Source organism: Lemur catta, chromosome 22, assembly GCF_020740605.2.
Source record: "Lemur catta isolate mLemCat1 chromosome 22, mLemCat1.pri, whole genome shotgun sequence".
Classification (NCBI taxonomy): domain Eukaryota; kingdom Metazoa; phylum Chordata; class Mammalia; order Primates; family Lemuridae; genus Lemur; species Lemur catta.
Window position 1 is genome coordinate 4111562 of NC_059149.1, and position 25259 is coordinate 4136820.

The 25259-nt window shown below is 43.4% G+C and overlaps 1 protein-coding gene and 1 long non-coding RNA gene across 5 annotated transcripts in view; both read left to right on the plus strand.

Moving 5' to 3' along the window:
* Nucleotides 1-1025: 1025 nt before the first annotated feature.
* On the plus strand, nt 1026-8006 carry LOC123626583. Of its 4 annotated transcripts, none has more exons than XR_006730916.1 (5): nt 1026-1128; nt 3526-3659; nt 4028-4186; nt 5454-5591; nt 7509-8006. It is a non-coding gene; the product is annotated as an uncharacterized LOC123626583 (long non-coding RNA). The 4 variants fall into 4 exon arrangements; XR_006730915.1 differs by having other exon boundaries at nt 1027-1128; nt 4062-4186; XR_006730914.1 differs by lacking the exon at nt 4028-4186 and having other exon boundaries at nt 1031-1128.
* A 382-nt stretch (nt 8007-8388) lies between these two features.
* Nucleotides 8389-25259, plus strand: part of LOC123626722 (ankyrin repeat domain-containing protein 26-like) — a gene marked incomplete at its 5' end in the record, with an annotated part of 65446 nt that continues 48575 nt past the window's right edge. Inside the window, 3 exons of the mRNA XM_045535956.1 lie at nt 8389-8469; nt 17256-17386; nt 20873-20987. Of these exons, the coding sequence (XP_045391912.1) occupies nt 8389-8469; nt 17256-17386; nt 20873-20987 (327 nt within the window). The remainder of the gene's footprint in view (nt 8470-17255; nt 17387-20872; nt 20988-25259) is intronic.

Below are 25259 nucleotides of genomic sequence, written 5' to 3' on the forward strand. Positions count from 1 at the left end.
GGCTGGGGTTTGAACCCAGAGGCTTGAGCACCGACGCTCAGCACGGGTCCCTCAGGCTCTGCAGCCCGCGAGGGACAGCGTCCCAGGGGCCAGTACCTTCAGTGGGCCCAGGCAGGGTCGGGGGGGGAGGGCAGGACTGGGTGGGCACAGGGCCCAAAGACCCCTGTACCCCGAGGCAGGTGTCGGGTGAGAATGACCCGGGCCTGCTGCTCCCACCCCACGTGAAGGGCTGTGGGACCAGGCCATGGCGGGTGTGAGATCCGTGTCCTCAGTGTGACTGTGACAGGCGCATCCTGCTGGGGCCAGAGCGGGTCGTCACGTCTTCGCGTTTCCAGTTATGTCACCTCGTCCTGCTTCCCAAGCCTACCCCACAGAGAGGGTGGTTTGGGGTCAAGGACAGGTGTGTCAGCAGTTCCAACAGACTCATTCCCGCCCAGGAGTAACTGCTCTGGAAAGCTCTGGGCTGCCGTGGCGGGCGAGGCCTGGGGGTGGGCTCTGCAGGCAGGAGGGGGGCTTCCTTCCCGCCCTGAGGGGCCTTCCGACCCCGCCACCTCTGCAGAGTGGTGCCCAATTCTTCGTCAGGGCCGTGCCTGCCTCCAAGTCTCTCTCCAGGACTCAGTTTCGCCTTGGGAAATTTTTCACGCCGCCGAGCCCGCCCCGCCCATGGCTCCTCCTCACCGGATTGGTCAAACCCCGAGAGGCGGAGATAGAGGGACGGGGAGCGAGGAGGCCCAGATTACCTCCCAACGCCCCAGCGCTCTGGGCGGGCGCGCTCTGAGAGTGCGTGCGTTCGTGCGAGAGAGCATGAGAAGCCCAGGGCCATGCACGGTGGGCGGGGACAGGAATTGGGGAACTGGGGGTATGGGCTGCCGTTGCCATGGCAGTGACGCCGGCATCCGGGAGCGACCCCGGCCCCCTGCCCGCTAGCGCGCATGCGCACAGAAGCATGCACCCGCGCGCTCGGCCCCTCCCCACAGCCACGCTGGGGGGAAAGGTCAAACTCAAGGGCGGGCCTGACCGGCTGGAGGGAGCCCCCGCCCCGCGCCGTGACGACTGCGGACCCGCCGAGCCCCGCTCCCGCCGCGGCCCGGGGTGCGGGCGGGCGGCCCCTCAGCGGGAGCCGGTCAGGTGAGCCCGGCTGGAGGAGAAGGTGTCCGGAGAGGAGAGGACGCCGCGAGCTCAGTCCCCCGCGGGACCCCCTTCCGGGGGCGCCGACGGGCTCCGGGCGCGGCCTCTGGGGGAGTCGCGGGGGCCTCGGATGGGCGACCGGGGTGCGGCCGCCGGGCCGGGCGTGGGTGCGACCGGGTGGGGGCGGCGGGCGGGCGCGGGCCGGGACGGCTTCGGGACACGCGCGGCGGCGGTCGGGGGAGCCCCGCGCTCGCGACGAGGCGCCCTGCTGCGCCGGGGCCAGCGAGGGGGGCGCGGGTCAGGGCCCCGGGCGGAGCGGGCCGGGGCTGGGCCGGGCGGGACCAGGGTGGACAGATCCGCCCGGGAGGCGCCAGGGCCCGGTCTGTGCGCGTGGCCAGGCCGGTGCTTGACGTTTGCTGCCTGTGGGAATTTCAGGACTAACCGATAAAAAAGTTACTCGGGAGACGGAGCCGCTTGACTGTCAGGCGTTCTTCCCCGTGCATGCGGGAGATGGGTTGGTCTTGCATACACAGCACACACGAAACTGAATCTATGCCCAGTGGGCTTTAAAAGTAATAAAAACTCCAAAGCCCCTGAACAAGGTTAGACGAGTTTCAGGTGTCAGGCTTCGTGTTCCGTGGGAGAAAAATATAAAAGGACGCCCAAGTACTTGATGTGCCCAAGCAGTCAGGCTTTTGTAATCAGCTTCGGAGCGCATCACAGTGGTGTGTAGTTGTAAGGGCCAGGGTTAAGGAGTCACGTTGACCCAGCGCCGCCGGGTTGGAGCCTCCCTGAGAGTCACCTAGAAAACTGTCACCAGCCCACTGCTGTGCTGACTGTGAATGAGCAGTGCTGTCGCTGGCTTTTCCCTCTCATGTTTTCCACCGTCATAATGTACGCGGGTATGCTACCTGCTTACGAAATGTTAGAATGAATTACCCATAAACTCTCCACTTGGAAGTTACTAGGCAGGAGCTCTGGCATGTGTCTTTTTTCAATATTTGAAAGTTGTTTGGAGATTTCAAATATAATGGATTCAAACTGATGGGGATGTTTTGAGTATAAATCATACCAAGTGAGTAATGTGGGTTTTTTTTGTTTTGTTTGAGACTGGGTTTCACTCTTTCACCTGGGCTAGAGTGCAATGGCCTCGTCATAGCTCACCACAGCCTCAAACTCCTGAGCTCAAACGATCCTCCTGCTGCAGCCTCCAGAGTGGCTGGGACTACAGACGCTATGCCCAGTTAATTTTTCTATTTTTAGTACAGAGGGGGTCTGGCTCTCGCTCAAGCTGGTCTTGAACTCCTGAGCTCCAGCAGTCCTCTCACCTCGGCCTCCCAGAGTGCTAGGATTACAGGCGTGAGCCACCGTGCCAGGCCTTGGTGATTATTTTCTATCAGGTATTTATCCATATTCATTTTAGCCTAATAATAATTTTGTTCAAATACATTCTCTGCACTCTTAAGGCTGGTTTCATTGATCCCAAGTGAATTTCTTTTCCTAGAGTAAGGTAATTCTATGTTTGGCCAAAAGACTCAATGGAAAAATTCTACTTTATTCTACACAATTCTACCAGTCAGAAGTAATTTGGATATTATGTATATTACAATTCTGCTTGTCAGAATTCTGAAATTGAAATATTTCATATGTGCTAAATATTTGCCATTTCCCAGGGACAGTGAGCTGTTTATGTACGTTCTGCTCTATGCCCAGCAGTGCCGGGCTTCCTCCCCTGCTGGTGTCCAAGGCACAAGCCAGAGAAGCTCAGCTCCATCTCTCTGTGGGCTCAGGCAGCCAGTCCTTCTGCTTAATAAATAACTGAATTCAGTAGGGTAGAATTAGGAAACCACCTTTTTCTTCACATTAAAAAAGTAATGTAAAACGTTAAAGAATGCTTCCACAACTAACTTAAAATGGTATTCATTTGGACTTTTCTCAATTCTTGAAAACAGCTTCGGCGGGGCCTTTTGGGGATATTATTGAAGAGTGGTGTTTTTAGGTATTAGAAAGCCCAGTTCAGTCTAAAGCCAACTTTCCATCCTGCATGCAACTTAAAGGTTTCCTGTAAGGTCTCCACCCTCAGCTCAGCTCAACCCTGCCCCTAAACCTTGAGGTTCAGCGGTGGGAAGGATGGGCAATATTTGTTCTTTTACTCTCTTCTTTCTTTCCCTGTTTCACCCTCCAAACTCCTAGACTGTGGCTCTTGGTATATATCCATTTGGAGAATAAGATACTAGCTCCCCCTTCTGCCAAGCACCGGCACTCTCTGAGTGAGTAACTTGAAAGTCTTCCTCAGTTGGCTCTGGGGGGGTGAGACCATCCCTGTCTCATCTCTACCTATAAATTCACCTCTGTAGAACTTTCTTTCTAATGAATCTCTATTTTTCTCTTTCACAGGATGCCGGGGAGATGAGCAATGGATGATTTTGGCTTCCTCTGAATAACTCCTGAGAGGGCATGTGTAGTTCCTCTGTGGGAGGACATTGTCACCTGTGTCAACAGCTTTGAGGCTTTAGCTAAACTTGTGAGAGGTAAGGAAATGTCTAATTATACATCCTGTTATGTTTGCATATGTTAAAAGTTATACTGAGAGGAGAAAAACAGGATTATAAGTGGAAGGAAAGGGATAACAGAAAAGATTATTGAGAAAATGGAGGGAGAGGAAAATCGGGGGAATTGGAGAGAGAAGACAAGACCGCTAACCTGGACATTCTGAAATTGTTGCTAATGTCTTGGCTTGCATTAATTCACTCTAAGCTATGCCTGCCTGTGGATGCTAAAGCATGATATTTTATTTGGAAAGTGTCTAATGTAGTAAAATAAGTGATAACTTTAAAATGAAGAAAAGGCAATGAGGAACACTGCACTAAATAGCTAAAAATTATTTTTTTAATTGTAGCAAACATTGAAGTTGTTCTACCATCCATTTTCAGTTCCCTCGAGTGACAGCCATGGTGTTTAGAAGGGGAAACCTCATCTTCAGATCCAGAGGAGGGCTCTGGTTGCTCTAAACCACTTGGAATAATCCCATTTCCCAGTCATAGTGATTGATGCAGATGTAAGTCAATCAGGGAATGGCACTTTCCTAGTTAGATAAATTGGATTGGGGCAGCCCAGTCAGAGTGAAGCTTGAGACCATATGGTTTTAGAACCACCGGTTCTAACAAGGGGCCTTGGCCTTTGCTCTGCCGTTGGATGTGAAGGAGTAGCCAGCATGCGTGCTGCTGGCAGTCATTTTATGAGGCCAGCCTGACAACAAAGCCATCATTTAGAGGCAGGCAATACTGACTTTTACATCTTTTTGGCCAAAACTGGCCACATGATTATCTCTATCTTATGGAGAGTCTGAGATAAATCATTTTTCAGCTGGGTGAATTGACGCTCCCAAGAAAATGAAGGTTCTATTCATAAGAAAGGTTCTACCAAATTGGCCTTTAGATGACCCCACAGTGTAAGAAAAGCACGCTACCCTCATTTCTCTAGCATCATCTCTTGACACTTTTCCTGACAAATTCTATGCTGCCAAATGAACTTTAATTATTCCCCACTGCAAGCCAAGCATCCACTCACATAACCCCCCTCACACGTAATTTCTTGCCCTATGTCTGCCTTTCTTCATATGTTATAAACTCCATGGAAGTTCGCTTAATAGTGTCCCATAACTGACCATTGTCTTGATACACACTGGGTTCATAGTAAGTCTTTCTTTACTTATGGATGGAAGCATGGGTAGATAGATGGGTAGAGAATGGGTGGGTGGGTGGCTAGATGGATGGACAAATAACCGAGTGGGTGGGTGGCTAGATGGATATATGGGTAGATGGATGGTTCAGTTCATTTATGGAAGGTTAGATGAATGGATGGATGAACGAATCGGTGGACAGATGACTAGATGGACAAATAGATCAATGTTACCTATACTCTCTCATGTCTGTGTTTACCCAAATGCTGCTCCGTTTGCCTAAAATGCTTTTCTCCCGCTCTCCACCCAGCTAACTCCTGTCCACCTTTTAATATTCAGCTGAGACATTCCCCCTTCCAGAAAGCTCTCCCTGACCATCCTCCCTGGACTAGGCATCTTGCTTTTTGCTCCTGCAGTGCCTGGTGTATCTCTCTACAATTAGCTTTGCTACTTTGCTGTGCTGGGCTGCAGGTCTGGCTCCCCTTGCCTTCAGATGCTCAGCTGTCTGAGAGCAGCACCTGACTCTGAGTCTGTGTGCCCTGCACTGACCCCGCTGTCAATCATGGAGTAGGAGCACAAGAAATTTTCAATGAAGTTAGAATACAAATGAAAGTAATAAAGACCACATGTTCCTTGTTTCTAGAGAAAGACACGGCATGTGGAAGACACTGTGCATGAGGTGAATGAGGAGTTCTTCCAGCTCTCTTCTCCAGTCCTGGAGCTCCAGAAAGAGGAGGATGAGCCAGACCCACTGCCCCCAGGTGAAGGCAGCACATTTGTGGTAAGCCCAGCAGACGAGCATCTCAGCTCCTAAGGTGTCCAGGGGGGTGGGACCCATGGAGTCACGGCCCCTTCCACAGAGAGGTGTTGGGACTGCAATAGCCAGCTCTGACCAGAGTGTCCGCCAGTCAAAGTCAGGTTCTGTTTTGTTGGTTTCATGAATGGAAAGCTTAGAGCTGGGGCTGGAGACAGGGAAGCTCACACCATCAGATTAGGTTGGAACTCTCTAAATTAATTCACAGCCTGAAAATACTGAGGACGGGCATGGAAAAGGAGCACTAACAATGGCTGTTGTAGATGTAGCCTAATTAATAGTGCACACCTCTGGGACCAGGAGCTTTCTGCAAGATGCATCTTCCATCCAGGCTGTTCCCTGTCCTAGCTGCAGACGCAGGAGAGGATGGAGAGGAAACGAAGAAGAAAGATAGAAGTGATCATGCCATTGTGTCTGCACTGAGCTCAATACAACTTTATTTGCTTAAAAATATCAAAAAAGTAAAGCAAAAAAGCCAACTTTATTTGCTAAAGCTTGCAGCCAGTCTCTGGGTGTTAGTTGACCAGTTTGATTGTTTTCGTACTGCATAACATACTATTCAACCGGACTTGAAGTTTCTGGCACCTTTTATGTCGTTTCTCTCTACTGTGTGTCGTGTCCCCACTTTGCTATTGGGTCATGTTTAATCCTCTCTTCTAGACCCCTGGACTTTCGCACCGAACCCCAGGGCCTCACTTTTCCCAGCCTCGTCCCTGCGTTGCTAAAATTAGCGAAGCACCCTGGGTGGCGGAGGGGCATGGGTAGGCACCTTCTCACATCCGCCTTCCCAGTGTGGGCATCTGAGCTGGGATACCTTGAAATACCACAGAATCCCCTCTTCCCCTGCCAGGGAACACCCTCTGCCACAGTGACCCCAGGAGTCAGGGCCAAGGGGCAGGTTTTCTTCTCATTCTTACTCAGCAGGGAAAGTCAGGTTGGTCCCTCAATATGGAGAGTTTCAGGAGAACATCGTGGGTATCTGGGTCTTGATGTCTGAAGATCTGGAATATCAACTCTTCTTGGTCAAACTGACCTCTCAGTACAGAAATGATAAGAAAGGGCACCTGTGTCCACAAACAGCTGAGGGGACATTTCTCTTGTGAGCAGACAAGGCAGGGTGTGGCCCAAGGACTGGCCACGAGAGGCACAGATGCCCTTCCCAGTGAGGCTGCGGGAACTGTGTCTCTCACGGCCTTCCAGGGTCCCTGAGCCCCAGAGGTGGGTCCCCTCGGGAAACCCAAATGCAGATGCTGGCTTCCTGTCATCTCATCACACCAATCATTCTTGCCCTGAGCTTTATCTGGACTTCCTCCACAGCGTTTGCTCTAAGCTGAGGGGTCAGTTCCTCTGTGAACCCGCCCTCCGTCCACCTCAGACGGGCAGCCGTGAAGGTAGCTCGACAGCAGAGGGACTAGGTAGGTGCAGCAGCCTGTCCTCAGCTGCACTGAGGGGCCAGAAGAGCATGACTCGGTGAGGATAAAGTAACAGGTGATCATCCTTAAAAATACATTTTATACAAATATCCCTGGTTTTAAGGAAGGGAAAATTAGGATTAGATGAGGGATTATAAAATATGCTGAGATTTAATTATTCAATAATCATTCTAAATTATTAAACATGACAATTGCATAATGATATAGTTGGCACTGTTGTGCATTACTGTGGTGACAGAAACTTGTGAACACTGTGTCTTCATTTGTTAATCATGATGTCAGTCCCTGGAGGGAGCTCACTGGCATCTTCCCATGTTTGGGGTGGATGTTGGTGCCTAGAGAGTGTCTAAATGACAAAAGTCAGGGACAAGACCACAGAGAGGGCTCAGGCTAGAGTGAGCTGAGAGCATTCAGGGGTCACCTGTCCGTATTGTGCATCTGTCATTCCCAGGTGGCTCCCAGCATCTCCCCTTGTGAGTGGCAGGAAGATAAACTTCACCCACTGGAGACAAGTGGCCCAGACGGAGAGAAGCTGGGACCCTGGGCCCTGAAGAGCCACCGGGCCCTGGAGCTGGAGGTGAGGAGAGTCCACCTGGCTCAGAGGATTGAAGACCTGGAGTGGAAGCTGTCCTTGCTCCTTCAGGTGGCCACCAGCAGTTTGAGCATGGGAGGGAGCTGGCTCAGCTGACATAGCAGCCTAAGGGGCACTGAGTCACATCAGATGCTGCATGGTGGCCACCTCCAGGAGGTGCCTTCTCACCGAGAACATGAACGGGCTCCCCTGGTAGGAAGGAGTGGGCATCTGGGGCCCGGAGTGTGTGCTGGTTTCATGACGTGCTCCTACAGGGAAACACCTGGATTTCTTTCAGAGCCTGGACCTCAGCTTGTGCTCAATTCTGCCTTGAACTTTCTGGGGTGAGGGGAAATAAACTGACATGGGTTGACAAAATCAGTGTGTGCTCCTATCAGAGTGTGTGCCCAGTTTTCTCACTCAGCTGTGGGCCGTGGCTTCCCCCAAATAACTTCAGTTGGGGCCCCTGGCTTGAGGGGTGAGAAGTGCTTGGGCGGGGCCTGAGAACATAGGTGCAGCCAGAGCACATCCACGCCCCATCTTCCATCGCACCTCACGGCTGAGTCTCCTGGGCCCCCAGTGTGGCTTGTAGGGAGTCCAAGTAGCCATGTCCCCTCCTGGCTCCAGCCGACCTCCTGGACACAGAGGAGGGTTCTGTCTGTGGCCTGGGCCTCGTGACCACATCAGATGTCCCAGTACCAAAGGAGACTCTCTGAGAACAGCCAGAGCCAGACCCAGTCAAGCTGGAGTTCCCTGACCCTGGACACACCTGGCCCTGCCGTCTGAGCCTGGCTCCAGCAGTTCCATCCTCAGAAGACCTGTCCCCCTGCGCTGTGCCCAGGTGAGATGTGCTTCACCTCTAAGCCCCAGCCCAGAGGCCTCTCACTCCACGGAGCTTTTTCCCACCCCTTCCCAGATTTCTACCCCGTCTCCACCACATGTCTGATTCCCACCACAGTCACCTGTGCCCTGGATGGCCCTATCTTCCAGTCGGAGCTCCTCAAAGCAGGGAGTGTCTCATTCACCTTGGCGTCCCTCTCTCACACACACAGACACGCTCACACACATGCACATATGGATGCGAACCAACATTCAGACACACACAGAGACACAGTCACAAACACAGACCTGCATACTCTAACACACACGCACATATACCCTGAAAACACTGCTTTGCACCTACAGGGTAATAAGTGACCCATGAAGGCTTTAAGAATGTAATTGACTGTAAGGACATAGCTTCTAACCCAGAGATCACACAGTCATGTTGGAATGTCACACAAGCACACGGGAAACTGGAGAAAATGGTACAAAACTGAGTGCCAAACCCTGTGGGCAAACTAGAATGGAAGGATGAACTCGGAGATAGAACCCTTAGGGACAGCTTCAAGGTGGTGCTGACTGGATGTCAGGTGGCTAGAATTTAGACTCTAGAAAGGGGCAGAGAGAAGATTGCGTTTCAGGTTGGCTAGGTATCTGGAGGGAGAACAACATGCAAGGTATTGAGTAAAAAGAGGTGGCATGCATCCCTTTAGGATGAGGAAACAGCAGTAGAAAGTAGGGTGGGGAAAGTGGCTGGAGTCTCCCCCGGCTGCTCAAGTGGTCTGTCTGCGTGACCTCCAACACTTCATAAAGGAGCTCTGAGTGGTTATCCCCTGACTGGAGCCACCATTGCTCTGGGGGTGTGAGAAGCTACACACAGCCCCAGGACCCTAGGCCAGGCAACGGGCCTTGGGCCAGATCTGCCAGCTTTCACCTGGCCTGTGGGTCTCCAGGCTGAAGTGAGAAGTGCATGGATGTGCAGAAAGCTTGGTCTCCACTATTCGCAGAGGATCGAGGAGGTAGAAACCAGATGGGATTTGAGTGGAAGACTTCTGGTACTACCTGCACTCGTAGGCTGCTGGTGCCCCTGTGCCTTGAGACAGTAAAAAGTCTGTGCTCTCAGGGCAGAAAGTCAACTCAACTGTAACCAGACCACCAAGGGAAGAAACGGTCCTGACACACAGAGTTTAGCACGTAGCTGTGCCTTCCCAGGAAACAAAAGGAAAAGCACTTGGGGCATCTCACTGTGTTGGAAACATTGCTTTAAAAAAACAGTGTAGCACAGCCTGTCAGTTTGGAGTTTTTCATGTGTACAGGGCACAAGCAAAGACATAACTAGAAATAAATATATACACAGACATAAATGTGGATATTTAGAAATATATGAATAAATATCCAACATAAATATATGTATCAACATATAAACTTAAAATATAAATATTTATGCATATAATATAGAAGTGCTGCCTGCCATTCTGGTGATCTTTCTCCATACAGGAGAAAAACAGATGTATATAAATGTGTGTGTGTGTGTATATATATATCTTTTATTACATATATGTATATATGCACATATTAAAAATTATATAAATATAAATACATATGCATAAATAATATGTATTAAATAAATAAACATTATCCAAAAAGACAAACGCAAATACACACAGACTGACACACATACAAATATATTTATACTAGAGGCATCTTTCAATTAGAATAGATGCTTTTCCTTTTAACCTCTGAGGTGGGAGCAGACAATTTTGTCTCAGTATGGGTGGGTGAAGAAGGGGCTTTCCATAGAGATGTAGAAAGGCCAGGTCTGATCCCCCAGGATTGGCTGGAGGGACTGGGAGTCCTGAGGGGTAAAGGTGTTGGACTGAAGGACAACCAGGCCACATTGGCCACTGGGGTCTTTAAGGGACAAGAAACATGGCCTCAGATACTGAAGGCTGCACAGTTCTGGGTAAGCTTGTTCTGGCCTTTTCCATCTGGATCTAAGGAAACCTATAGACAGGCATGAAGAATAGCTGATGGGAAATAAACTCAAATATAGGTGTCTGAGGCCTCTTGCATAAGTACATTAGGCATAGAAAACAGAAGTCTGACTTGACAAATTTTCTGGACTTTAGCTGACAGGTCAAGGAAACCAGGTTAGGGGCAGATTGTTGGACATTGGCAGCCGAGGTGGATGGATGATGCCAGTGGCTAAGGTAGTGCCTACCTTGGGGGTCAAGGCTGGTCCACCCTGGCAGAGACGAACTGCATATGAGCAAGGTGGGAAGCTATATGGAGCCCTGAGGCCTTTTCCTGGCATGGGGCCTTGGACCAGGAGCTTTCCAGCTGACCATTGTGTTCGAAGGCTAGTATCAGGAGAGCATGGCCATGCCGGAAGTCCCTTCTCTTCTATTCTCAGAATCTTAGGAGGTAGCAACCAAAGGGGACTTAATTTGAAGACCACCTGATAATACATGATCCCAAATGCTTTTGGCACCCATATTCACCCCCAAACAGGTCAACTCTCTGTGCTCTCTCCTAGAGCACGAGCTCAACTTTCTCCAAATACCAAGAGAAAAAAGACTCTGAAGCTCACAGCCCACACACAGTTGCATTTTTCACATAGAGCAGCGGAGTAACATGAGGGGGCATCTCAGTGTGCAGGAAACAGGGCTCTCAAGAAACACTGAAGCACAGTCTATCGGTTTGAAGTTTCCCCATGTATACAGGGAACAAAGAAAACAAATAACTAGAAATAAATATGTATACACACAATGTGCATAGTATTAAATATGTAATTAAATATGTAACATATATAAATATAAGCATCAACATATAAAATAGAAATTAAAATATAGATATTTATACATGCAACTTCATAGCCCTGCCTACCACTCTTTGGTGGTCTTTCTCCATACAGGAGAGAAGTGTATGTGCACATTCACACATATGCACATATATGCAGATACATACATGCATAGATGTTATATGGTTACATATATGTATACATATACATGTAAAAGGAAACATACATATACACACACATATTATGTAAAGAAGCCAAACACATTTGTGTTTGTCCCTCCAGCCACCTAGTCTCAGCTACAGGAGACAAAAGGGCCACAGGTGTCTTTTCCTGCTGGTTTCATGTGACCATTCCTGATGGCAAACACCAGGCCTGCAGCTTTAAGTAATGTGCCATCATCTTCCAAGTAGGAACGCTGTCTCCCTCTGAACTTTTCAATCAGGATGGGTGCTTTTCTTTTTAACACCTAAGAGGGCTGCAGATAATTATGTCTCAGAATGGGTGGGTGGAGAAAATGCTTTCCATGGAGAGACAGAAGAACAAGGTCTACACCCCCAAGATAGGCTGGGGGCATTGAAAGTGTAGGTGGGTAAAGTGGTACTGGCCTGGAAGAACAGCAAAACCAGGTTGGTTAGAAGTGCACTGATGGTCTTTTGGCTTTTGGCTGCCTGGCTATTGGACCAGAATGCTACACAGTCCAGATTAAGCCTGTTTTGGCCATTTTCAGCTGGATCTGGAGAAAACAATAAATAGGCCTTAAGAACACCTGGATTGGAAATAACTTTGAAGCTAGGTCCCCAAGGCTTCTTCCATAAGTACATGGAACATGGAAAACAGACGTCTGATTTGATAAACCATTCTGGACTCCACAGCAAGTGTCAGGCAAGGAAAACCAGGTCACAGCCAGACTGCTGGACACTATTAGCCCAGGGGAATGGATGATACTGGTGGCTAAAACTAGTACCTATGTTGTGTGGTTAGGAGGGTACATCATAGCAGATGTACACTGAACCTGCACAATCTGGGAGCTATCTAGCCCCTGTTTCAGTCAGATGTTCTTGGGCCAGGAGCTCTGCTACCTTCCTGGCTGGAATTTGGGTCCCAAGGCTTGAATGAGAAGTGTATGGCCATATAAGACACCCTTGTCTTCTATTCTTAGAAACTTGGGACGTAGTAAGCAGAAGGGACTTGATTGGAATACCACCTGATATTACTTGATCCTATAGTCTATTGGTTCCCCTATTCATCCCAAAATAGCCAGTCAACTCTCTGTGCTCTCTCCTAGAACAGGAACTCAACATTTCCCAAACACCAAGGAAAGAAATGGCCCTGACACTGTCAAAGTCAAAATAAAAATATAGAGATGAATCTATAAATTTAATTTTTTATTTGGGAAAGAAGAATTGCAACTCAAGGCATACATGCAGACTGAGTGGTCTTTGGTATGTCTGAAAACAAAGAGAAGTTTGGAAGTTTTATAAACACCAGAAATGTAATATATTCCTTTGCACTAGTAAGGTTTGATGGAGCTGGCAAGTTTTGATTAGGAAGTAATGGTAGTGGAAAAACTTAGCCTTAGATTTACAGCAGGTCATTTAAAGCAATATTAGATAAAACTGGCCTCAAGTTCCCTGAAGACGGTTTTAGCAGCCAGACTTACAGAGAATTGCATTGCTGACACATGTTATGTGTTCTCAGTGCTTTCCCCCACCACAGGCTGCTTCACTCTGTTTTAGTTGGGTGTGGTAAGAATGACACAGTTTTACATTTCCCCCTTTGGATCAATATCTTTTTCTGAAACAATCACTGATCAATCATTTTGAAGTTAGACATAATTGAACCTTGGTGCCAGGATGGACCTGTCCTGGCGGTCTCTGTCCCAGGTCAGGGGAAGGTATGAGGACCTGTCAGAGACCCAGGACACATTAGAGTAACAGAGAGGCCAGAAGGAAAAATGTTCTCTGTGCCCAGCTGTTTGGATTCCAGCATCAAGTTCCATCTTCTCAGTCCCACAGGCATCAGAAATTATCTTGAAGCATTTAGCCAAATTATATTATGAAGAGAGTTGGATTTACGAAGATTAGGCAGGCAATAAGAACAAAGCTTAAAATCATAATGAAATAATAAGCCCAGTTTGAATAATAGCTTTAAACCATGAAACTAATTTTAAAGGTAATCAACTAAACATACTGAAAAGTCCAGACATATGTGGTGAGTATTATTATATGGAGTCTTGTTTCAACCTCTTAGGAAAAGCCATTTACGGCACGGGAAATTCAACTTGTCCTGGTTTACATTTCAGTGTCTCTGGCTATAGCATCGGATAGTTTGGTGAACTTTCTGTGTGGCCTGTACATTACCCATAGACTTGTCTCTTGAAATTTATCTAGTTTCAGCTTATAGGGCTTAAGGCACAGAGAAGTTTGCATTTTTGTAATTTTTTGTAGGAAAGTTAGATGAGAAGAACACAGAAAAATTCACAAAATAATATACAGAGCTACAGTCGAATAATGAGTGTATTATAGCTTTTTTTTTTTTGGAAGTATAACTGTTTTTCCCTATATTGATCACATAGAAACCTCAGGTTTAATAACTTCTTAAGGCTAGGATGCCAAAACAAGGCAGACTTTAGGTTTTACTTACAGTTTTAAGGATGCTGGCTCTGGCAGAAAGTGAGTTTTTATTTACTTATTTTAGTCTAGGGATGCTTGAAGTCAGGCATTGTATGCATATTTTCAAATATGATATTTTAGTCAAAGCCTTGGTAATAAATAAATCTGGAAAACAAACCTTTCAAGTAGACAAACAAAAATGCTTTAAATAAAAGTCATAAAGACATGATTTTATCAGTTATTCAATGTCATATAGTGAACATTTGTTCTGCTTAATCTCTGTTAGTAGTATCATGAATCCACCCATTTCTTTAGCAGAGTTCTGGAAATTTTTATTTAGTCCATTGTCCTTAAAGTTATCAGAAAGCTGTATTTAAGAGTATTTGTTGGAGGCTTTCTCTCTCCTCTCTCCCTCCTCTCCCTCCCCTCTGTCCCTGGGGAAAAAAAAAAAAAAAAAAAACAGCGAATCTGTTGGAGTCTGTTTCATGAATCTGACTGTAAATGATTTTTAGAGAATTCAAAACTATAACCATGACAAAGAATTAGAATAGCCATGGGTAAAAATCTGATGAAAGTTTACAGTCAATAAGGAAACTTCACCATATCTATGACATATAGTAACCAGCATTATGACTGATAATATATTAGATTTCTATATACTTACATGTGTATAGAAATGATATTTTTGAAACATTCATATCAACAACATACCAATAAATGAAACTAAAGAAGATCTAGTATCACTTATCATTGGACCATGTTTCTTATACAATTTACCAAATACACCTAATCATTTAATATCCTTTTAAGATGGGAGATATGTATTTTGAAACTCTCCAGGGACCCAACTGGAAATTTTCATAATTAATTCTAGGTTAAAGATGCTTAAGTTAGAATTCAATTTGGGAGAGGTTTGTCAAAGATGTTAAAGGGCTGAAAACATTTGACCAATACAAAATCACAGAACACTGTAAAATAGTAGTCATTCATTTAACCAAACTGATAATCAAAAGACTTTGAAAACAGTACAGAAAGTTACATGGATGTAAAAACCTTCACTGGTAAGCCAGTAAACCGAGGCAAGAAAGTATGTTGACAACTTTGAAGACATTTCTAATTTCATTTTATCATTAATTTTTAAAACAATTAATTTATCAAAGCTTTTCTTGTCCTTTGAACTAAAAATAATTTGATTCAATTACTAAATATTTTGAGTGCTCATTTATTTAAACCAATCAAAATAGAACTTTTTTTTTTTTTTTTGAGACAGAGTCTCGCTCTGTTGCCTGGGCTAGAGTGCCGTGGCATCAGCCTAGCTCACAGCAACCTCAAACTCCTGGGCTTATGCAATCCTCCTGCCTCAGCCTCCCGAGTAGCTGGGACTACAGGCATGCCCCACCATGCCCGGCTAATTTTTCTATATATATTTTTTAGCTGTCCATATAATTTTTTTCAATTTTTAGTAGAGACGGGGTCTCCCTCTTGCTCAGGCTGGTCTCGAACTCCTGAGCTCAAACAATTCGCCCATCTCGGCCTCGCAGAGTGCTAGGATTACAGGCGTGAACCACCACGCCCAGCCAAAATAGAACTTTTGAAGGGATTTCTTGCTGACTACACCTGATTTTATTATGTAGGCATTACATATGACATAATGCATGTATATATGCATCAATATATCTAAATATATGTATTGTGTGTATATATATATATATATGTACACATAAAAAAGGTCTTAAAGTTTTCATTTTAGAATTTTAGTCATGAGATAGTAAAACACATAAACTCACCAGTTTATAAAAACCAGTTGGATCTAAATCATTTTTTCTGACAAAATGGCATAAGGTTAAGATTTTTTTTAGTAGGCCATCTTATAAAGTCTGTGCACCCAATTTTCAGTAAGGCAGTTTGATTCAGTTATCAATATACTGGATTGTACAAACAACAGTTAACTGTGAAAATGTGACTGAAATATGTGAGAAGGCTGAAAACTTATCAGTTTAGAACTCTTATGAGTTCTTCTAACAAGGTCTGACAGTAGTTTCTTGGACTCATTCTTTGTCGTTGAAGATAATGTCACCATTTCCTTTAGTATAGGGAGGGTGTCTTTATAGGAATTTTACATTTTACTTTTAAAAAAAGTATGAATGGCAAAAATATTTCTTAAAAAAAATCTGGTTTTCAAGAGGGTTTATGTTTTTGATAAGCAGTCTGACAGAATAGCTAAGGATTTTGTAAAAAGAAGAGGTTAGCTAAGGGAATAATTAAGAGGAGGAATTGTAAAAGGGGAAGAAGAAAGTTCCAGAAATAAGAGCCCAAGCTTGCTTTGAGATATTTTGTGGCCAGGCAATCTCTGGGTCTTGACTGATTTTTTTTTTTTTTTCAGCTTCAAGGTATCAATGAGATGTGCGTATCTTATTTAGAGTCTACAATTTTATAGCCATGGTCAGCAGAGAGACACCAAAAGGCCACAGGAGTCTACCCCTGTCAGTTCCCTGTGACCCTTCCTATATGACAAACACCAGGTCAGGGACTTTAACCAGACCCAGGCCCAAATGCCATCACCCAACAATGGGAAAGCTGTCTATTGTTCCAAATCTTGGAGGATCATATTTTATTCTACTTCTCCACTGACAGCCTCTTTTCCCACCACTCATACTGAAAAGTAATTGTCTGCACCAGCTTTAGGTATTCAAAACAAAAACACATTTTCTGATAGAAAGATTTGGAAAAATAGACAGCTTTATTTAGAGTCTATAATTTTATAGGCATGGTCAGCAGAGAGTTCACCTGGCTGGGAACCCACAGGCCCAGGGGTGCCACCCTCAGAGAGCCTGAGGCAGCCCCGGGGTGAGCTCCGCCAGCCCACATAGGGGCCCGAGTTGCAGCCACACATGCAGGCCACGCGGCAGCAGGGACAGAACAGCCCTGAGTGGCGCGTTCTGGAGTGTGTCACCAAGGGGGGGAGGGGGAGGGGGGCGGTTTCCCGCTGGCAGTTGTGCGCATGCGCAGTAACGGCTCATTCTCATGCGCACGTGAGCAGTTGCTTTAACGGTTCTGGCGGGGCCTGTGGTCGCTTGGCTGTGCTTGGCGCTGCCTGGCCGTTTACAGCTGTCAGAAGTTGGAGACCAGGATTTCCCTTGCTGGAGGTCGTGGTCATATCGGGTTGTCTTCACTGCACTGGACTCCCGAGGCGGGGAATAGGCAGGGGGTGGGCTGGGGTGGGGTGGGGGGTGAGGGTGGGCTGAGGTTCCCCCGAAGCCGGCAGCCGCCACCATGAGGAAGATCTTCTGCTTTGGGGCAGACAAGGGCGGGCCGCCCTTCAGCCCCTCCAGCCGCTGTGGCCAGACCAGAGTGGGCCTGGAAGGCGAGGCTGGTGACAGCGCCTTCCTGCAGCCACGGTACCACATCCGGAAGAAAGATCTCGGCCAAATCCACCAAGCTGCCAGCGCCGGTGACGTCGCGAAAGTGGAGCAGATCCTTTCGCTGAAGAAAAAGGTCTTGGATGCCAGAGATAGAAAGAAGAGGTAATGGGCACGGCCATCCCGGGTTGGGGGCCAGGTGGGTGTGGGGGAGATGCCTTTCCCAGACTGGCAGGAGCCCGGGGAACTGGCGGTGAGGGAGCCCGGCTGTCCTCCCTGCGGGCTCCGCAGCACCTGGGACGTGGCACCTGGGAGGGGTCCAGCGCCAAGGCCAGCTTCATGGGCAGCAGCACAAAAACAGGACTTCAGCTGCTTCCCCATCCACTCATGATTCCCCTTCTAGGACAGCTTCTTGCCAAGTTTAGTTACTTAACTAGCACAAGTATACACGGTGTTTTATTGTTAATGTACACATTTTAAATCATTATATTATATACCTTATGGGAAGGTACATAGTGAGAGGAATAATAAGTATACTATAAATAATTCTGTGCTACAACATCTTAGCAAGAAGTTCAATATCCATTTCATGTCACTGTACACCTATGAAAATGTGTTCTTTACTCAGGGAACTTAGAAGGAAAATTTGAAGTGGCTGTATGGTACCATAGTCTTCAATAGGAAGACTCATTTTTCTGAAAATATGAGCTCTTTCTATTTTATCAATTTTACATGAGCTAAATAAATGTTATAAGGTTTCTAAATTTTTTAGTTAACACATGCTGTCTTGCTTTTACTATTGTGATGACATGAAGAAAAATTTTGTAATGGAGTAAGACTTGCTCTTCTAGGCATCCAAATATGCTATGAATTTCCACAAATTAATCATTTATTAGCAGTTGAAGAGATAGATAAATGAATGGAATAGAATAGAAAATCTAGAAACACCCAACTGTATGAAAGAATTTAAAACTTGATGATGGTGACAAATCAAACAAGATAAAAACTGACGTCTAATTTAAAATTGGGCAAAGTACTTTTTTTTACAGATCTACAAGTGACCTACAAACATAAGAAAAAATATTAAGTGTCCCTGCTAAGAGAAGGATTTTAAGTTAAAAGAGAAATGAGATACTGTTAATCTATCCTCGAAGTTTGTAAGAATGAAGACATTAAATACTAATATTAAACATGGAAAATACTTATACTGGTGCTTACAGTTTATGTTGCTGATTTCTTTTCAAATAGACAACTTGGTGGTAACTACATACAAATGAGACTGATGTGCTGCCTGCCTACTGCACTAAGGAGGCAACTGGAACTACACACTTAAAAATTGTATATGCCCTTTACCCATCAATTGCATTACAGTAAAATATCCTCAAGAAATAGAGATCATACAATTTGTTTTTCTCAGCACTTAAAATAATACGGTTTTAAGAGGAATGCACATGATGGCTTTATAAATCAATTAGATTGTGTCCATAGATGGAATAATATGTCACCATAGAAGGTGGCATAGGTACATATGTGTGCTGACATGTAAAGAGTATTTAGGTATATCAAGTAAGAATAAAAGTCAATTTGATTATTATACATATACACAAACACACTGTGGTCTCATGTTAGCTTAAAATATGTACACAATGTGGTAAAATTTGTTATTTCTGGGCAATTAGCATGTACAATTTAAAAGTTCTAGTAAAAGTTTGTCATTAAGGATATAATCCCTGGGAAGAGCAGTTATATGAATCTTGCACAGATAGAAGTAATTTCTTAATTTCTATGAATTTATTTTAAAATTATTTTGTGGATTGGAATATTCCACCAACTTTTATCCCTTCAGAAGTAAAGGGAATCTTTTCATCTGTGCTTGAAGATTTTATTACATACACAGTTTTTTAATGTGCATCTGTTTTGTTATATAATTTATTACTTACATGCAAAAATTTTAGATGAATCATTATAATTTAGGTGTATCATTATGAAAATGAAAAATAGGAAATATAAATGTTACTATTACAAAGGTATTACTTTATAGGGGTTTTCTTTCAAAATATTTAACTCTTGTACTCTGTTTTCTCAATGCATTTATTCATCAAACATACTATGAAGACCTGTTATGTAGCAGACGTATTCTACTAACTTTCAGGACACATCCATCCTTAAAACTATTTACCTGACCAGCCTGAGCAATTTGAGAAATTTAAAATTGGAGGATTAGGACTTAATTTCAGTTAAAGTCATTGCTCACTCCTTTCAAACAAAAGCATTTCTGAAGGTAGACAATTGTAAAAGATGACTTTAACTGCCCTTTTAAAATTTGTAACAGTATTAATTATTAACATTAAACGTTCAAAATATCTGATTCTCACACAGTGTATAAATCTATATATTGAACAAATGGGGCATACCTATTCATTCTAGTCCTGAGTTTCTTTTGCTCTGAAGTTATTTGAAAATCAAAGTAAGAATTATTTGGTTTTAAAAATTTTGTTATTTCAACCTTCTTTTCCATAGTACTTTTAAGAACTGAAACTTACATAAATGCCAGTGATATAACTAGAACTTCCATAGACCTACTGTATATGTCCTATTTCCCATAATGTAACGCAGCATTGATTTTGTGATGTCCCGTTATTTTGCTTACCAATGAGATAATTTTTCTATGCTGCCCATTGTAGTTGAAATAAATTATGAATAAGAGGTGCTGTTCCAGTATCAGTGATGTTAAAATGTGAGAAAATGAGCACCCTAGCAGCACTGAAATACAATGTTATCTCTAGTCTTTAAATAAATCACAATGTAGGCATAATAGCATTATTTTGCTTAATTAAAATGTTATCTTTGTTAAGCAGTAGTAATAATTACATTATGTAACAGTTATTGAGCTGTTATTTGCATTAGGAACTGTTCCACATACTTCGTACAGATTCTCATTTGAGCATCACAGTGATGTCCTATGAGATAGCTACTATTTTTTTCTTTTTGCCTATTTTATTGAAGAGGAAATTGAGGCACAGAAGGGCTAAGTGATAGATAATAAGTTTTTTTTTTTTTTTTTTGAGGCAGAGTCTCACTCTGTTGCCCAGGCTCCAGTGCCATGGCATCAGCCTAGCTCACAGCAACCTCAAACTCCTGGCCTCAAGCAATCCTTCTGCCTCAGCCTCCTGAGTAGCTGGGATTACAGGCATGTGCCACCATGCCCAGCTAATTTTTTCTGTATATTTTTAGTTGTCCAGCTAATTTCTTTCTATTTTTAGTAGAGACAGGGTCTCGCTCTTGCTCAAGCTGATCTCAAACTCCTGAGCTCAAATGATCCACCTGCCTTGGCCTCCCAGAGTGCTAGGATTACAGGCATGAGCCACCATGCCTGGTCAATAGCTCATAGTTGATAGAGCTTAAAGTAGGATGCAAATCCAAGTTGAACTGATACCAAAAGCCAATCTCTTTCTATTAAAATAGGCTGCTCTTTTATTAATCTAGTGAGGAATAGCAGCTAATAAATATTGTACTTTCTTCACAAGAAAATTAAATATTTGCTTTAAAGGTAGAAGAAAACATGCTGTTTAATATTTATAATTACATGAATCATTGTATATTTTAAGGTAGTGCACTACAATTTCCTAAAAATCTCTCTCACTTTCATAGGACTGCTCTCCATTTGGCCTGTGCCAGTGGCCATCCAGAAGTAGTTACTGTCCTGGTGGACAGAAAATGCAAGCTCAATGTCCCCGACAGTGAAAAAAGGACAGCTCTGATTAAGGTATATAGCAGCCACCTATTGCAGCATGAGACGGATTTCATTTCAATATACACAATAAAAACAAATTTGTTTCATTTAAATGTAACTAGTCGGTGGAATCTTTGGAATGTTTCTTTTGAACTCTTAGAATTTATGATCTATTTCTTGATCTGATACTGATAGGCGGTACAATGCCTGGAAGAGGAGTGTGCCACCATCCTGTTAGAACATGGTGCCGATCTGAATCACAGTGACGTGTATGGCAACACAGCTCTTCACTATGCTGTCTATGGCAACAACCCATCGATCGCAGCAAAGCTCCTTTCACATGGCGCAAATAAAGAAGCCATAAACAAGGTAGAGATCAATGAACTGTATTTGAAAAATATCAAACGCTGACATATGTAACTGTCAATTTTCCATATTTGGAAGCTCAAACGTTCCGTGAATGAAAATATTTTGAAATACCTTAATTGTCTTAAAATTTTACTTAAAATGTTTATACATTTAAAGAAGCATTAGAAGATGCAGTTTTCTTTTCTACATTCATGGTTAATATTTGTGAAAACCCTGCATTTGTTAAAGGAAAACTTGTTAACTTTTTTTTCAAACAAGTGTTGTTTTTTTTTTGTTTGTTTGTTTGTTTTTTCTATTTAGTATAAAACAACCCAGGGGAGCCAAATTTGCCCTGCAAATACGCTTTATCTTATACCTGAAAACTAAAGCATTATATAGTAAATGGAAGTCAGGCTGCGGCTGACAGGTTCCTTAGAAATGCAATTTATATCAAAGTGACTTATCTCTAATTGGCAAGTCGTAAGAGAGAGAAATGGAAAGGGAAAGAGAGAACAGTCAGAAATATGCAGGAAATTTGGAAATTAGGTAATTTGCGGAAAATACAATGAAGAGTTTTTTGTGTGTTTACTTGTCTGTTTGTTCTTGGTTTCTATGTTTAGACAAAGTGCTCTTCAGTTTTACGGAAAGTAATTCTTAGTTTGGGGAAGAGTGTTAGGGAGTTGTAAACTTGCCCAGAAATCAGTGTCAGGAGGACTCTGAGGAAAGCAGATTGGCAGTGAATAGGTGGTGAGGATGTGGGAAAGACTTGAGAAGAGGGAAGAATATCCTGCTCTTGCCCAAACAGCCACTTATCCTCCTCTTGCAGAAACAGCCACTTCGACAAGACTCTACTAGAATTTCTTGTTGGGAAGGTGGAAGGTACAAAACTTATAAATAGCAAAATCAAGTTGCATTTTGAGTTTCTTAGTCCCTGTTCAAACCCTGTGCAGCAAGACTAAATGGAGTTTTCAGCAAATGACTCCATCTCTCACTATTTCCTGTTTTGGGCCAGATCTCCAAGTGATAAAGGGCCTTGGCCATGTGAGAGAGACAGGACACTGAAGTGACTGCCTGCTCTGCTAGTGCTCAGCTAGAGCCGTGTCACAGTGACCGGGGAAAATTTTTTAACAATCTAGAAGTCTAGGCTCAGCCCTGCAGATTTTAATTTAGTAAATCTAAGAAGGCCTGGATATGTGTATTGAAACATTTCCTCAAAGCTGAGTGCAGAAGCGTGTGCTTGTTGTCCCAGCTAGTCTGGAGGGTTGAGGCAGGAGGATCACTTGAGCCCAGGAGTTTGAGTCCACCTGTGCAACATAGTCAGATCCTCTCTCTAGCCAATAAAAATACTTTTCTTGAGATTCTGATGCATTCCTATTTAAGAACCACTGAATAAACAAATATAATATAGAAATTCCCATGTTTCAAAAACATAAGAAATCTCCAGAAGAATTGGAGTTTGATAGATGCTACTTCCTTCAAATCTCTCCTTTCTAATAATATTAGCCTGACTTTATCTGCCTCTCTCCAGCTCTGTGGTTGAGCAGTTCCAAAGAATATTATTGGCAACATCTATCAGCTTATGGAATAACACCCGTTTCCTGCTGTTTAGCAATCATTCACTGCCAGTCAGAGGGTCTTTAGAAATCTGCTTATGGACAGTCTTTCAATAAGTAGTAACGGGCCCTTTCAGGATTTCACATTTCTTTGTTATCATTCAGGGGATTAGTTCAACTAATGTTTACTACAAGCAAGGCGTTCTCAATTAGCACAGTAGCAAATCTTGAATCTTTTATTCAGGTACAGCTGTATTATGGACTATCTCTGTATGTCTGTTAAGTTCATACAGCTTTGACGTAATGAGGATGGCAGTTTTAAACACTTAAAAGCATGAAGTTTCCAAGAACACAGAGAGGAATTCTTTTAATAATTTAGTTTTAGCAGTCTGTGAACTAGTTAACCATTTGGGTAACAATCTGGGAAAAATAAACACAAGTAGATAGTAAACGAATAGATGTTTGAAAAATTCTTGTTGTGGGTATTATAAATCTTAATAGCAATTTTTATTCCATATTGGGGCTTGATATTTTGGTAAAACCTATGACACTAAAGAAAACAAAGATTTCACATGCAAGTACTTGCTTTATACATGACTATTTGGAAACATCATTAGTGAATTTTAGAACATGAGACTATAGTCAAAATGCAGCCCATAAGTAGATTTACTTTGCCTCGATAAGTTGAGTCCGCATGTAAAATTTGGGAGACATGCAGGAACCTGGGTTTCAGGCTTCCCTAAAGAGTCAAGCCTATTGTCCCTTGAGCTCATATGTTTGCTGTGCTGTGCAGAATCTTCCCCCTTTATACAAGGTGTATGTTCTCCAGTTTGCTACTGTGCCTATCTAGATATTTCACAGGCTCAGGACATCTACTTGCCTACCTAAGCAGTTGAGAGGACAAAGCTTGTTTTTTAGTATTTTTTGAAATAATTTCAAGGTTTTCAAGACAGTTTATACTTGTTTAGAATGTATGTCATCTATATTATAATATACATTTATCCATTAGTAATATGGTTGAATTTTAGAATATAGAAATTTTTTTTAAAAAATCAAGTTTTTATTATATATACCATAAAAAATCATCATCCTATTGGAATACCTATAAGCTTTTTAGGTTACACATGGTGAGAACACTGAATCCTAACCACTAGACCACGAGGGAACTTTACCCATGGTTATAGTTGGCTAGGCTGTGTGTAATGAAGACAGCATTATATCTTTCTCCTCAGCATAAACTCTATAAAATGCAAATGATTTAGTGGCTTCCATTGTGCTAGCAATAATCCATATAGATCAGTATTAGAACTCTAATTGATAAGCCATTATATTTTTATTTCTGATTTATATTTTGCATGAAGTAAAAACCAACTCGAGTACCAATTAAAATAGAAATCAGAATACAAGTGGATTAAAATAAAGCAGATAGGCATTAGCATCCCAGGATCATCAGGATAATTGAGGAAAAAAATCATAGTGAGCCTTCTAATAACTAAGATAAAAATCTGTCACCTTGTCACAGGAGAAACAACATGGACCATGAAATAATGAGTTGAAATTCATTTGAAACCTCTCTCTTTTATTCAGAGCCCATTTCCTTAGTGACCCCTTGGAGAAGGAGTACCTGACATTGGTACCCTGGGGTCCTACGCTACTGTTAGAAGAGAATCACATGAGTTTGTATCACCTGGAGGAAACCTCCACATTCACTGGAAAGTTGTTAAAACTGTATCTCTAAAGATTTAATTCTTCACATGTTGTTTACCAAAAAAACTAAATAATAATAATACTTGTCAAATAGAGATCAGGCAAAGCTTGAGAGATTTCTTTAATACTGGACATACGATGCACAGTTTTGCACTACTTCTCTAGCCTGGATGGTCATGGAATCTTCCTTTTGGGGTACAGTGTTTAACTTATGGTATCTAAATACTCTTTGGAATATCATTTAAAAAACGTTGCTGTAGGTACAATAATTGATATTAATTCAATAAAAATCCTTGAAGCATTTATTACTACATCTTAGGGTTTGGGAATATGGAGATAAAAGATACAGCCCCTGCCCCCAAGAAGCTCTTGGTTTAGATGGAAAACAATAAATTAAGTACAGCATATCATGGTAAATGTTGTGATAGAAACAAAGATTCTTAGAACCTGGAAACGTTTGAAATGAGTTTTGGAGATGGCAGGAGTTAGCCTGGAGAGGCAGAGGAGGGGAGTTTCTAAGGGAAGCAGCAGAACAGATGGGTGAGTGGATGAAACTACCTTTCATTTACTTTCTGTATGATACATTTAAGTTCATAGGCTCTTACATCAAATGTTCAGTTCAGTTGAGAAATATGAAATTTTTTGAATGATAAATTGATTTTTCTGTATTACAGGATCACCTCACTCCACTTCTACT